Source organism: Mandrillus leucophaeus, unplaced genomic scaffold (assembly GCF_000951045.1).
Source record: "Mandrillus leucophaeus isolate KB7577 unplaced genomic scaffold, Mleu.le_1.0 Scaffold103, whole genome shotgun sequence".
Lineage (NCBI taxonomy): Eukaryota > Metazoa > Chordata > Mammalia > Primates > Cercopithecidae > Mandrillus > Mandrillus leucophaeus.
The window spans coordinates 3913652-3928618 of NW_012098432.1; the positions used below are offsets into that span (position 1 = coordinate 3913652).

General features: G+C 33.6%; 1 protein-coding gene across 1 annotated transcript in view; it reads left to right on the forward strand.

The window, feature by feature from the left end:
* The first annotated feature begins 350 nt into the window (after positions 1 to 350).
* TNNI3K (TNNI3 interacting kinase) overlaps positions 351 to 14967 on the forward strand; it is a 327610-nt gene continuing 312993 nt past the window's right edge. Inside the window, exons 1-4 of the mRNA XM_011977732.1 lie at positions 351 to 455; positions 1064 to 1172; positions 11979 to 12064; positions 13199 to 13296. Coding sequence (XP_011833122.1) covers positions 416 to 455; positions 1064 to 1172; positions 11979 to 12064; positions 13199 to 13296 — 333 coding nt within the window. The 5' untranslated portion in view covers positions 351 to 415. The remainder of the gene's footprint in view (positions 456 to 1063; positions 1173 to 11978; positions 12065 to 13198; positions 13297 to 14967) is intronic.

The window sequence follows — 14967 nt, forward strand, 5'->3', positions numbered from 1 at the left end:
CATTATTTTGGCTTAGGAGAAAATGATCTTGAAAGAAGGTCTGGGTAGTTTTAATAGCTCTTTTGTGAACTTCAGATGTAACTGAATAACTTTCTAGATTTATCTGTTAAATAAATGGTCCATGAAAGTATGTACGGGTAGATAATTGATGGAAGCAAATAATCCTATTGAAACATTTGCTATTTATTTTTGATACAGTTCTTTTAAACAGACTGATTAGTTCCCTTTATGATTTCACCCTTGAAAGCACACACGATTTTGTTCTTTGTCATTGTTGCATGACATTCCATTTGGCAGTTGGGCTTATTTTTAGCCAGACTATCAAAGTATTTTTCAACTGGGCTGTCACTGCACTTGAACTTGGAATCTTATAACTTGAAGAACTGCCCTGGAGAAAAGAAGAAACTTATAATAAATGGGAAATTATAAATCTAGACCAACCCAAACTTGTACTGGTAATTATTCTAATTATTCTTATTTCCTTAAATGTAACATGGTTCAATTACAGTTACTGATAACTAACAACTCATTGGAATATGTGTTAATTTGTATACAGAAGATAAGGCAGCATGTTATGTGAAAGTCTTTGAAAAACTATCTGAACTCAAATTTTTTTTTCTGAAGATCTTTATAGGAAACAATAAATTTCTTACAAAAATATTACTTTAGTTCCTTGGTATAATGTTACAGAAAAAAACTTGGAATAATGCTGAATGTAGGGATTTTAGAATTATATCTTCAGTATCTAGTATTTAAAACCTAAAAACCGTCTTGCAACTAGAGATTGCTGTAATTAAAATGCAATAAAATCAAATGAAATAAGTCAAATATATTTTTCTATGTAAATCTATTATCCAATAACAAATGGATTCTTAATTACTACAATTCAATATGATTGCATTTTAAATATAAACATCTGCATTTTAAACTCACAATCAGTAATTTAAATTAAGTATTGTAGATTCTAGAATAAAAACAGTTTTGATTACTTGTGTATTATGATCTGTGTCTACATTTTGCAAAACACAACTATAAATCCATCTCATTTGTTCTTCTTTACTAGATGAATGGAAGAAAAAAGTCAGTGAATCATACGTTATCACAATAGAAAGATTAGAAGATGACCTGCAGATCAAGGAAAAAGAACTGACAGAACTAAGGCATATATTTAGGTAAAGTTGTAAGAGTTATTTCTTTGTATAAGTGTCTATAGTATTCACCTTATTTTTAAAAGTATCTGTGTATTTTTTAAACCTGTAGAACCTCAGACAAAAGCAGTCATGTTCTAAGCCTTAGGATGTCAGATTATCTCTTTCTGACCACTCATATCACTCTCAAAATGTAAACATAATGTCTCACCTCCTTAAAAATATGACTTGTAATATGCCATCATTAAAGTTTAAAAATAAGAACCTAAGGGCTAGCCTTTGAATGCAAGCTATTGTTGATCTCAATAATCTTCTCTGGAATTAGATCATTCTTGTAAACCATGCCAGCAATGAAAAGCAAGATTTTTCTTCCCACATAGTGGTTGCATATTGGCCACATTGTTCTCTTTGAACTATGACGGTAAGTCCAATTTTAACAAAGCCTCTGGTCTCTTGACATTGAAAGGCTGTCCCTTAATGGAACTGAGTATCATTCTGCCCCTGAACAATCATAAAACAACATATAATATTGCCTTCAGGATTTCAGTAGGTTTTGTTCCATGGTAACAAGAGAAAAATAATCTAAGACAGTGTCACAACCTTGGAGGACACAAAATGTTCAGAAAAGAGGAGCAAGACCCTTATATACACAAAAAGCCTTCTGGTTAAATTGAATCTGACATTGAGAAACTAGGTGCCCATTAGAGGGTCAAGAAAGTTACCTGCCTGCCTAAGGAAAAGTTCCACATATGCCAATTAGTCATGTTCATTTACAGCTGTGTTACGTAATGCACTCATCACTCCCTCTATTTTACTTAGGAAACAAGTGTGAAGCAATGACCAAATGTCATATCTTTAAAACAAAATTTTAGATACCGTAAACATATAAATATCACATAACTGGCAAATAAAATCATCCATGTATAATATAGTTTATATGAAATTTGTCAGTGGATTTAACAAGGCTTTCACAAGTGTTCAACTTATGGTTCAAAAAATAATTGATTCTCTCTATAGTTTGGCCCAAGATGATGAACTCAACAGTGACACTTGTGATGAGATACCACTGATCTGACTTTTGCAAGTAGTATCACATGCTGAGATATGGAACAACATTTGAAATTCCTATAGAAATATAACTGGTACATTAGTATAGGAGAATTATAAGTATGTATGTGTTTTGTTGGAAAAATATGAATATAGAACTTAATCATAAACATCCAGCTCTTATTGACTTAAATAAATATGCTAAAGAAATGTGATTACATTGAAGAAATTTTCCTCAACTTTTAAAGGTCAAAGCCTCAGTTATTTAGTATTTTTTTTAATTTAGAAAGTATTGCACAAATAAGTCAAGGTTAGCTTAAACTAGATGTATCCAAACCTGAATATTAGGCTTAACAATGGATTTAAGATGAAAGGTTCTTTCTCATACCACATCAACAACTACAACCTGTCTTGACAACTGCCATAATGGACTTTTCCTATGTTTCTACTAAATGCAACAAATGTGACCTGTTTTCTCATTAGCATTGGGAGTGAGAGGCAGAAATCTGTGTCAGGCAGCTTACAGTCCAGAATTTGTTCAGTGCCAGCTCATATTCAAGTGTTGTTCCAGATACATCAAATACAAGACATTATTTATCTATCATATGTAGATTGTTGTCATTTCATGTGTGCCCAATAATATTAACTCTAGTGGATGATAAACTAAGGATTAGAGACAAGGCATTGGGAGTTGTCAAATCACATGGTCAGTAAATTTTGGAATGTGACTTATGTCAAGGTCTGCCCGACTCCATAGATAGTGCTCTTCCTACTATACCCTGCTTACAAAAACAAGATTTAGGACCTGATGTATTCATTGATTTTTTGAATCATTATAGATAAAAAGCATAGTTAAGTAAAGGTGTGTAGGCAACAATGAATGAATACCATATAAAGTTTAGGAAAAGTGAGAAAAAATAATGTCTTGACCATATTATCTGAGTTGAGTAAGAAAGCTATGCGAATCAGTGTAAGAATTTTGGAGTCATACAAACATGGTTTTAAATACAGCTTCCTCTATTTATAAGCTGTATGTCCATGGATATGTTTTTTAATCTCCTTAATCCTCATTTCCATCTATAAAATGAGGTGAATAATAATTACCTCACAGGACATTTTCAAAATGAGGTAAATTAAATACTAAGTACAGGGCCCAACACATAGTAAGCATTGAATAATTAGAAATTTATATTATCATGATTGATTAGATAAATAACGACAATTTAAAGAACAGAAGCCTTTATCATAAAGTTAGAGTAACAAATAGCTTATTAAAAGTTAGAAAGAATGAAAGTTTTTATGAAGAGGACTATTTCAAAATTAAAATGTAAAGTATTAGCACAGTTTAGGATGATTCCAAAATCTGAAATGTAGCTTTTAATGATTTTGATTGAAAGGTATTTGAAGAATTTTGAGACTAGAGTATTAGAAGGCTCATCAAAATGGCTATCAAATTTACTGAGGATAACGGTTAGACATTTTTGGAGAGAAAGACCAATAACCTGGTCGTGATGACATTAAAGAAGCTACAGAATGTGATGATAAGGAAGTTGAGGAGAGGATTATCCAGTCTAGAATGATGTTTCTGCAAGAACTAGGGGCCTCTTATGTTAATGGAGATGGAGACTGTAGTACTTGCCAAAATTTTAGATTCCATGACTCCACCCTTTATCAAATGAATCAGAATCTCTGGAGATGTCTTCCAAGAACCTGAATGTTTAACAAACTCCCCAGATAAAACTATGCATAATAAAAGTGATACTTCTAAAGTTTGAAAACTATACTTCTAGAAAGATATCCAAGTTGCACTGAGTACTCTTTACCTGAGGTGATATTAGTGAAGGGATGAGGAATATGGGAACAGAAAGAAAGCAACTGATATGGTCTACAGAGAGTCAAGAGAACCAAAAAACAAACAAGCAAAAACAGAATAATATGCTTTTGTCTGATTTCATCAAGGTAGATAGCATAATCTGGGACAGAAAAGTCAATTGCTTCCAGGGCAGAGTTCTAAGTGTTTTCTTTTCTTTGGAATAAAATGATGGATGAAAGAAAGAAAAGAATAGTGTGCTGAGAATATAAATTGTCTTACTTACTCATTCACCAAATTTTAAAGGTAGTTGGGAAGATCAAACATAACGTTGTATGAAATGACATTTAAATGAGTATCTAGAGCATTATAGCTGCTGAATAAATGTTAGAATCTCATTACTCACCCTTATTTATTTCTCTTATAATATAAAGAGCATTTCTATGATAAGCGATTATGTTATGTTGCCTGACATCAGCCTTTCTCTAAACATTTAGATAGCAAGGAGACTGTATACAATGCCCAAAATGGAACGTTGAACATTAACACTAGCGTCAAAGGTAAAGGATCACTGATGTAAACAGAGTTTTTCATTTGCTAACCAATTTCTTTATGACATTCTTGGTAGATGCTAATTTCTTCATTATAAGATATTTTTCACCACATAATACACCATTGCTCTATTAGCTCGAATACACAATCTTCCTGACATAGCTTTTACCCACAATATAATAAACAGCAATATAGAACTAAATGTAAGACAGAAAGAGCTAAATAATTATCCTGCTTATGCCAATTTATAGCAGCTTTGGAATGGCAGCTTGATATGGGAAAGAAGGGAAATGGAAACGGAATGTACTTTCATCTTCTGCTGTAAAGTTGCTACTCACTCACGACTTTGGACATTTGTTTAGGTAATGGATTGGTGGCAGGAAGAGATGAAGAAAAAGAGAAGGCAGGAGGAGAAGGAAAGACAGAAAAGGGCACCTTAGAGTACCATTGTCTGATTATATCCTCCTCGGTGCTGCCTCTAATCTTTATCAACATAATAACACTTACTACATGGTGGTGTTCTTATCCATTTATAGGTCTATCTCCCCACTAGTATATGTGTTCACTAAAGGCAGCGTTTTTTTCTTATTTAACCTTATTTATATTTGTATTTATTTGTGAAACAAACTAATAACTTAGTGCTTACCATATGCCAGAAATGCTTCTCTATATCTTTTTGTGCATCAGCTTATATAATCCTAATGGTGTATATGTAAAGTGCTTTAGCACAGTGTCTGACACATGGCCAAACCTCAGAAATGTTTATTAACACTTAATCATTATTGTTTATGTTAACATCCCTCTGAAGTAAGTGTTGCAATTGCCATGTTATACCTGGAGAAAATGAGGCTAATCAAATTAAACTGGCTTGAACTAGATTAAACAATTTGTATGATTTACCTAGGATTACACCCATCTTTATTTGATTTAAAAATGTATCATATTAATAATCTTGGTTATGAATATTATACAACCTTTTTGAAAAGATTATGGAAGTGATGGCTCTCCATATGTGACTTAAAACGTTTTCATTTAAATTATTTTGTTTCAATAGTTTTTATCATAATAAATGTTAAGACTATGTTTTGCTAATTTCATTGTCAGGCCAACTTTGTGTCTGCTTAATCTATAATATAATATGTAAAACTATGAGAATATTCCCGAAAAGTTATAATTTTCTTTTTCTTTTTTGAAACGGAGTCTCGCTCTGTTGCCCAGGCTGGATTGCAGCTGCGCGATCTCAGCTCATTGCAAGCTCCGCCTCCTAGGTTCATGCCATTCTCCGACCTCAGCTTCCCAAGTAGAGCAGCTGCGACTACAGGCGCCCGCCACCAGGCCCGGCTAATTTTTTTGTATTTTTGGTAGAAACGGGGTTTCACCGTGTTGGCCAGGATGTTCTCAATCTCCTGACCTCCTGATCCGCTCTCCTTGGCCTCCCAAAGTGCTGGGATTACAGGCATGGGCCACCGCGGCCGGCCCAGAAAAGTCATAATTTTTAAACACTGTGACATCAACATAATCCAAAACAACCTGTATTTTTTTGGCATTGGGTAGATACATCTTGGTCAGTAATTACAGTGCTTCACTTTAAAACTGACTGGGTTTAATTATGTACAAAAAATGATCAAAAGAATGCTCTGTTCCATTAAAAAGTCAAAATGTATAGAGGAAATGAAAAAACGTTTTCTGAGATATACCTTTTTGTACCTTTTCTCTCTGAAAAGTTCTGCTGAGGCCTGTTGCATTCCACTATACTCATCCTTAAATGAATTATCTTCTAAAATTATTTTTAGCACTATAGCCAACTATGAAATCTGGCTATTATAAGATGAATACCTCTGGAAACTTTTCAAGCTGATCTTATGTAAGAGGAGTAGACCCTTTCTGTCAAACTACTAAGTAGGATATTGAAGGGGAAATGTCATGTTATAATTAACATAGAATGAAAATATTATTTGACATGTTTGGGTAGTGTGTTTTGCTAATTAGCCACAAAACAAAAAATAAGAATCATCAATAACAACAAAAAACCCGAAACCCAAAAGGAAACAAAGAATTCATAATGCCCTAAGCCATTCTATTTCTCTAATTCGTTTCCTGTTTGTCCAGGTAAAACTATTTATGAACTATAATTTTACAGGAATATCTTGTGAAATCATTGAGAAGCAACTTGACCTCAATCTCTCTCTGTCTCTCTCTCTCTATCTCTCCCTATTGTTCTCCCTCTCCTTCTCCATCTCTAACTTGCTATCTTTCTATCATTTTCTCTCCCCCTTACTCTTCCTTTCTTCTTCTCTTCCATCCTGTACTTCCATGATTCCTTTCTACTTTCCTATCCCTCTTTGGAAGAGCAAAACAATACAAAAAAAAAAAAAAATAGTAAAAGTAATCAATATCGATGCCTTACTAGAAATAACTATTATAGCAGTTAATATTTATAACAGTTTTACAAACTCTAACTCATTTACACTTCACAACAATCTTATGAGGTAACAATTATTACATCAATTTTATGATACTTAGCTATTTTTGCTGTATCTGTCACTCTAACTCTATAATTGTTTATTGTATGAATGACTGAATAAATGAACATACTTCACAGTATTAGTTTGCAGATTTTATTTGGAAGATATTGAACAAATATATTTCTGCATATTTCTTGGAGATATATATTAGAAACATATCTTATTATTTGTCTGCTTCTATTGCTTGGAGGGCATGGGGCAGGGAAGAATCTGCAATGAATAGGCAAGAAGTTGCAACTAGCCATTTGAAACTTAAATGATCAGTTTGGGAAACTAGACGACCCATAAAAAATCCTTACCTTCTTTTTACATTATTGGCTTTCCCCTAAGTTTTAACCAATGAATTAGCTTTAAAATGTATCTACCTGTCTGAATACCTTGGACAGCAGTGTGTTATTTTTTGGCCAACTGTTCAAATGTTACATTTTAATAAGTTCCCACTTGTGGTCATTCATGTCAGATATCTTCTTGAAAGGATGAGGTCATGAAAAAGAATTTTAATTGGATCACAAAACTGCACACTTTTCTGGGTAAAAGGTAAAGGCTAGGAAAAGAATTCATTATGCTACAAGAAAGAAAGTAACCTTTGGGTACAGAACTATCATTTTTAATGATTAAGAACAGCATTTACTATTAGAAATATATTCATAATAGTGGCTTTATTTTAATTAGGAACTTCATTCATGCCCCAGCATGCACGATGAACTCATTAGGATATGTTAAGTTACAGTGTGGCATGGCAGGTGATGAAAAATGTAAGGGGAAATTAAAAAATAAATTGAGCTTAGGGTATTAGAATACATAAGTGATGCTCAATTGGCAGTGAATTTGACATACACAGTTACTTTAGAAGAGGCAAAAGAAGAGAAAATGAAATTTCTCTCCTAGGAATGATTGCTTAAATATCTTGAATATTTTAATTACATGTTTCAAAACAGAAACGTTTGACTAGAAGTTAATGGGAAGTGAGAATTAGGATTCAAATATAGCCCCCAAAGTAACTCTCATTTTAAAAATGTACATTCCAGTTATTAAAGTTGAACTAAAAATTGTACTATTAAAATCACACTTGACTGCCAAATATTACAGGAGTCTATTCTCTGTTGATTCATTTTGTTGACATTAATAGAAGTTGCATCAGTTCAAGGAGGATATAATTCAAAAGGAGAACAAAAGCAACAAGGAGCAGCTCAGTTTAAAGCAAGGAACTCTAGGACTCTATACTGAGTCACTTATAGATGGTAAAGTCTAGTTCAAGATTCAGTTAGCTGAGGAATAATTGTTGAATAAAGAGTCATTAATCTTGCTTTCAATTTTATTTATGTAAATAATAAACATTTACTTAGTGCCTTTCTTTTTAAAAAATCAAGAATGGACCCTGGCATCTTGTATTTTTTGTTTATTCCATGTTCATTTGTTTTGCAAAGCTGATCAGAGTATTAGATATCAGGACTAACACAACAGTCAATTTCAGGATTTTATCTAGTATGTATATTTCCAGGACGGATGCATTCAAAGGATCCAGGAATTAGTGAGTAGTTTATATCAAGGAGACTCTTGAACACAACCTGAAGTGAGCCTTAAGAGCAGAAGCGAGGCATGTAGTAGGTGTTTAGTAGGTGGTGTGCCAGACTTATTGAACAGATCATCAAAGTTAGATCACAGAATAAGAAAGCAATTGAGTTTACCCTCTCAAATAAAGTGATTTCCATTTCAACTTTAACCTTTTTTCTCTCCTTTGCAGTTTTCATTCTTTGAATATCTCCACTGTTGAAAATACAGTAATATTAAAAGTTTGAGAGGTCAAGTTTAAATAAGAGAATCTCATGTGCAGTTCTGTGTTCTCTGTATAATTTAAACTTTTCAGGGCATCTTGATAAATAAAAATTATGAATAGAAAACAGACATCTGAAAGTAAACTCATTTCACTCACACCCAAAATCTCACATAGTATCTAAGGAGAAATTCAGGAAAATCCCTCCAAAAAGAAAGGTGGGGGGAAGTAGCATCTGATAAGATACTGGAAAAAAGAATATAATCCCAGTGTATTACAACTTCTGCCTGAAGCAAAGTTCTCTTGTACTCTGACTGGGTCAGGTTTCACAGATAAAGGTCTAAACTCTGGTAAGGTACTGTGATATAGTCCCTGGTGAGAAGTGGAGTGATTCTATTAATGAAATCCTTGTCTTTGTCTGAACAAAGACCATTGCCCCAGGAGGGCCCTAGAGAGCCACAGGTAGCCTTTCAAAAGGAATGTAAAGCTAAAATTCTCGACCTCTTGAGGTCCATGATGCTCCCAGGACATTTTTCAGTAGAAATGAGATCATATCCTTGGCCTTACAGGTCAATTTCAAGCTGCCTCCTGCCTATTTAAATCTCTAGCAGCTTTAGAGAGATAGCATAGTCTTTGGTGAGTGAGCCAAAGTCTCATATCACTTGTAAAGTACTTACACTTGAAAGGTACTATAAATTCAGAACATTATCATCAAGGCACCCAGTTAAGAACATCAAAAGCTATTGGAATTTTAAAATAGAAAAAGAAAAAGTGCTATTCTCCAAGGTACTGCTGAAAAGAGAAAGGCTCTAAATCCAGGGTCATTGAAGAACCTCAGTGAAATGCTTTAATTAGAAATGGCAAGTCTTGTGGTTTGTTTCCACAGTCGTGGGAATACAGTATTCTCAAACTTTTTTTACCCTCCTACCTTTCTTGCTTTCTGTGTTTCCCTGCAGCAAAACATGTAGACAGCTTACTAATACTGGAAAACACAACTCAACTTGCTTTGGAAAGCCTTTTGTAGAAGTACAATAAACTCCAGTGTTTATAAATGTTAATAATATAAGCAGGGTGTTTAGAATTTCATGAAGATAGTTAAGAATTTAACTCACTTCTATCAGCAATTTCCCTCAGCTCAAAGAATACTGCAATCAAAATCATTTCTGATGAAAGTACCACTGTTTCAAATGTCCACTTATAATAAAATGAGCCTACTTATAAATGATAGAGCTGTTTATGGTATTGCAGTAACTTCACAAAATAACATGATTCTTAGAAATGTGTAGTCTTTGGCTCAACCAGGCTTTTAAACCCGCGAACCCAAATATATTATGGATGTCTTGGAAGAAAGTAAACTAGGTACTTGGAACACACTTGGAAATGAATTTACAGGTCGCAGAGGTCTTCTTTGTGGTTATGACTTCAAATAGTAGAGGTATTCGGCAGAGCTGAACTCTGCCTTTCAAGCTAGGTAGATTGGATTTTTCTCTTAAAGGTTGTAGGAAATCAGTGTTCATAAATAAAAAGGGAAAGAAAACTGTGACTGGAAACTGAGAATGTTGATGGACAATGATTCAGCTCTGAGCTGCTTTGGCTTTTCTTCCTTGGTCTTTCTATTGTCCAGCAAATGAAACATAGTATAAAACCACAAGAAAGAAAACAAAGTATTCGGTTGGGGGAGGTGAGAGAGGCCTTCTGATCCTAAGAAAAACTATGTAACCAGCAGCCTAAGCAAAACACAGAAGGATGGAAGGATGTACGTTCTTTTGAGCTAACCATAATGAACTTAATGGCAAATAGTGAAAGAAGAAAAAGCTTTGGAGCTCCTATGTAGCAATAAACCCCTGAGAAAATGCAGTTTTTCAGTATGTATGTCCAATGTTATATAGCAATACCTGTTATGTTTTGATGTTTTCAAAGTGGAAAAAATCATTTCATCAGCGTGGTAATCCTTGAAAGCCTTGTTCTTACAGTTACACCAGGATTCAAATCTTATCCTGATTCTGCCTCTTAAGTAGTTTGTTCTCTTTTTTCCAATTTGGGCAAGTTATTTAACATCGTTAAGCTTCAGTTTCTTCAGTTATAAAATGAGTAAAATAATATATGTGACAATACGCATGGCATTGTGCTGTGGTGAGGAATAAGTAAGGTTAAGTGCTTACTACAGTATCTGGCATGTGATATGTAATCAAAAAATGATTATTGCACTGTTGTTAACATTGCCAACTTCACTGTGAATATACAACTTTCTTTGTGAAGTATAACTCTTCGGGTAATTTTAGCATCATTTTTGTTGAGGCTCAGAAAATGACACCTCAAAATGAAAGCCCTACAAGCAGCCTTAGAAGCAAAACTTTCTCTCTGACCTCCTCCTGTCCTCTTGTCTCTGGCCCCTCATTTTCCCCAGAGGATAGCCATAGAGACTGGAATCCTTCTCCTCTCAAGGCAGGTCATAGAAACTAGAACTTACAGAGTTGTTCCTGTATCTTGGAGTCTTCATTCTGAAGGCTCTTATGTCTTGTGTGTCTTGTGCCTGTTAAAACTATGGTCAAATATATTTTATGCCTTTTCTTCTATTAATGTCCCTTTTGTCAGTTGATTTCAGCAAACCTTCAGAGAGGCAAAGGGGAAGGTCTTTCTTGTCTCCTATAATTTCATGTCATATTTGACCTTTCTTGGCCTTTTATATTTGACAACAATTTTCTGATTTCTGATTTTCTGATTTTAATAATAATCAATTTTATATATGTATTGTATAAGTATTCCCTACTAACAGTGACTCTCAGGTTCCTAGATTATGTCTGACCTTGGTTTTACTTGTCTTTAAAAAGTGGCACTAAATTCACTATTGTGACACCTAGTAGCTGTCAGTGATTCTGGAGCAACTATTGGAAACATAGTGTTATTTCTGGTGACATCATTACAATGTAAAACTACAGAATTTCCTCTCAATTTTAATTCTTCATATAGAAGGTTCAAGATTCTTTCTGTAAGTACAAAATAATCTTAGAAAAAATACATTTCTGAATTGATAGTAACAGAATTTGCATTTATAATTTTCAAATGAAAGACAATATGCTAAAAGATGAATTTTGTGATCATCTGTAAAATGTTTTTTTCAGCTCTGATGAAGCCTTCAGTAAAGTCAATTTAAATTACCGCACTGAAAATGGGCTGTCTCTACTTCATTTATGTTGCATTTGTGGAGGTGAGTATTGAAACTTAGTACTCCTTAAACTGGTTATATGTGTATATCATCAGTGACTTGAGCTGCTTAATAGTCTACAAGAGAATTCTATTCATGCTCAATTTTCTCTTCTGCTTTGCCTTTTCCAACCTTGATAATCTCAGTTTAGGCAGTAACTATCAGGCAGAATATTCCAATTGATTTAGCTTTAAATTTAAGCTTCATTGTGTTCCTACCGGAAACCAAGTCACTCAATTTGCTTGGAAATCAAAAATCTCTTTTCAATATTGGGCATGCCAGTCAGGGATTAACTTAAATTCAGAAGCAGTTAAAGATTCCCCCAAATAGCATCAAGCAGTTGCTTCACAATCTTCAACAAGGGTATGTGGAAAAGTGACAAATGCCAAAGATAAAATCTAAAAGTAAGGATTGATCAAAGTGAAGATTAAGAGTTTAATCTGGCTTACACTCAATTTGTTTTGTTTATTAATGTATCTCAAGCACTTTGAATGGTGCCTGGCATATAATATCCACTCAGTAAAGTTATTGAATTAATGAATGAACCATTAATATTTATTTTGTTAACCCAAACTAAATTCGTTGAACTTAACTTCTTAAAATGGAACAGAAATGTGTGTCAACTCTAACCATATTCCTTAACCATTTCTCCCAAACAAACCAAACAGACTCTACTTAACAGATTGTTCTCTCAACTTTAAATGTGCCTTCCCAACCTTGGTTATATCCTTCATATTTCTTTGATCTAAATAAGCTCTACTGTTAATAATGTTCAGATAAATCCTCTACAACTAGATTTTTTAATTTAAGCTTTTTCACTAATAGTTTATTATGGTGAATCCTCTTATGTGTTTATGTTTCAAAACCATCCGATGATGAGGATACTAAATAAAAAAATCTAAGACGAAGAATCAAAATACACAGCATTTGAATAAAGTTTTATAAACGGAAAAAACGGAAAAGAAATATCCCCTACTAAGTAAGGTCGTCAATTAATAGAAAACTTTACAAATGGCCTGAAGAACGGTAGCTTGACATTTTTAAACAGCTGTATGGCATTTATCATTAAGTCAAAGAGAGTCTTAAACTCACCCCATCCCCACAACGATTTAGCCTTCTTTCATTTTTCTCTTTAAGGCAACAAATCACATATTCGAACTCTTATGTTAAAAGGGCTCCGCCCATCTCGACTGTCAAGAAATGGATTTACAGCCTTGCATTTGGCAGTTTACAAGGTATGACACTTTAATTGCCATAATCACTGCTTTGGAACTAAGGATAATGTGGATCTTTAGGGTTGGTTTTTTTTTTTTTTTTTTTTTTTTTTCCAAATTAGTAATTATGGAAAATTTTCAGTGACCAGAGGCGTTACATTACTAAAGGACTTCTTTCTCTTTATTGAGCAGATATCTTCTGTATACTAGACACATACTCCTTTTAATGCTTTCTCTATTTAGCTCATTTAATTCTCACAAGAATCCCACAAGTGAATATGATTATTCCCAAGGTTACATGGTTAGCCAGGGGTTAGCCAGGATTTAAGACAAGGCAGTCTAGTTCTGTTGCCAAAGTTCCTCATCAGAACACCATGCTGCCTCTGTGCAGAGAGATGAGGCTGTACTTAAAGACAAAAGAAGCACATTGAAGCTGTATTTCTTTACTGCAAATTTTTCTTAAAAAACCTTTTTGCTTCAGCTGTTTTTTTTCTTATATTAGTCCCTGGCTCCAACCTAATCTCAGCACCTGATAGAATAATAAATATAATAGTGGATTGGACAAACTGGGATACTTACTGTTGGAATTGAACCTTGAGATTTTCATAAACATAAATTTATAAAACGTACAAATTATATAATATACATTGACCATTTTATAATTATAATAACAATTTCTACTTTATATTTGTTATGAGCTAAATATCATACTAAGTTAAATGTACTTTAGTCATTAAAATAACTGCATATTAGAATTTATTTTACAGAAAATGCAATTAAAGACTAAAGTAGATACCTGGACAATATTAGAATAGTGATTAAAATCAAGTACAGTTGGCTCATTACTCCCAGAATCTCATTTGTATATTGCGTATTTTGTTCTTTCTCATTTTCATGTGAGTCTGTAACAGAATTTTATTTCAGTTTTGTGTGTGCAGGTGTGGGAGGAGGGACAACTTTTTGCCTGTATTAGGAACCCCCTGCAATATCTCCCTCCCCCAACTGCTAGAGAGTTTGTCATTGGGGCGAAATAGGACCTTATTTTCCCATGATTTAGCTTCACAAATTCCTATAATTCATAGTGCAAATGCTCTAAAGTTTCGTCTCTTTTCATGCCCAGTCAATGCCTAGTCAATTCTTCTAATTCCTTCTGGGAGAAAGCCTCACTTACGTGTTAAATTGTCTTTAATACCTGTTAATTATCCTGCTAAACTACAAAAGAGTCTGAGTTTCCAGTGTAGAAAACAGCATCTGATGTTGACTTTTCTGCTGAAAGGCAGGAGGTGAAAGTAGAAGAGCTTCAAGGAACAGGAAGGTAGTGATGGATAGCCATGGCACTGTATGAAACCATGAATTCTGAACCTCACCGTCTGGGAGATTTTTTCTGTATTAGTTCATTTTACTAAGATTTAGCATGACACTGGCACACGAATGGGTTCTGAATGATTTAGTGCTACAATATTTAAAGAATATATTTCTTCAACCTCTGTTTATAATAACTAAATTTCCATTTTTAGAGTTTTCTTTGCTCTATTTTTATGTTTTCTTCTATTTTAGAGAAGGGTGCATAAACTATAGCTTTTTCATAGCAAGTTTAAATGAAAATTTAGATTCTTAAGAAACAAAGCAGGCAAAAATATTAAAAGGCCATAATAAAATGCATAGTTATTTTGCAAATTTCTTAACAAAGGT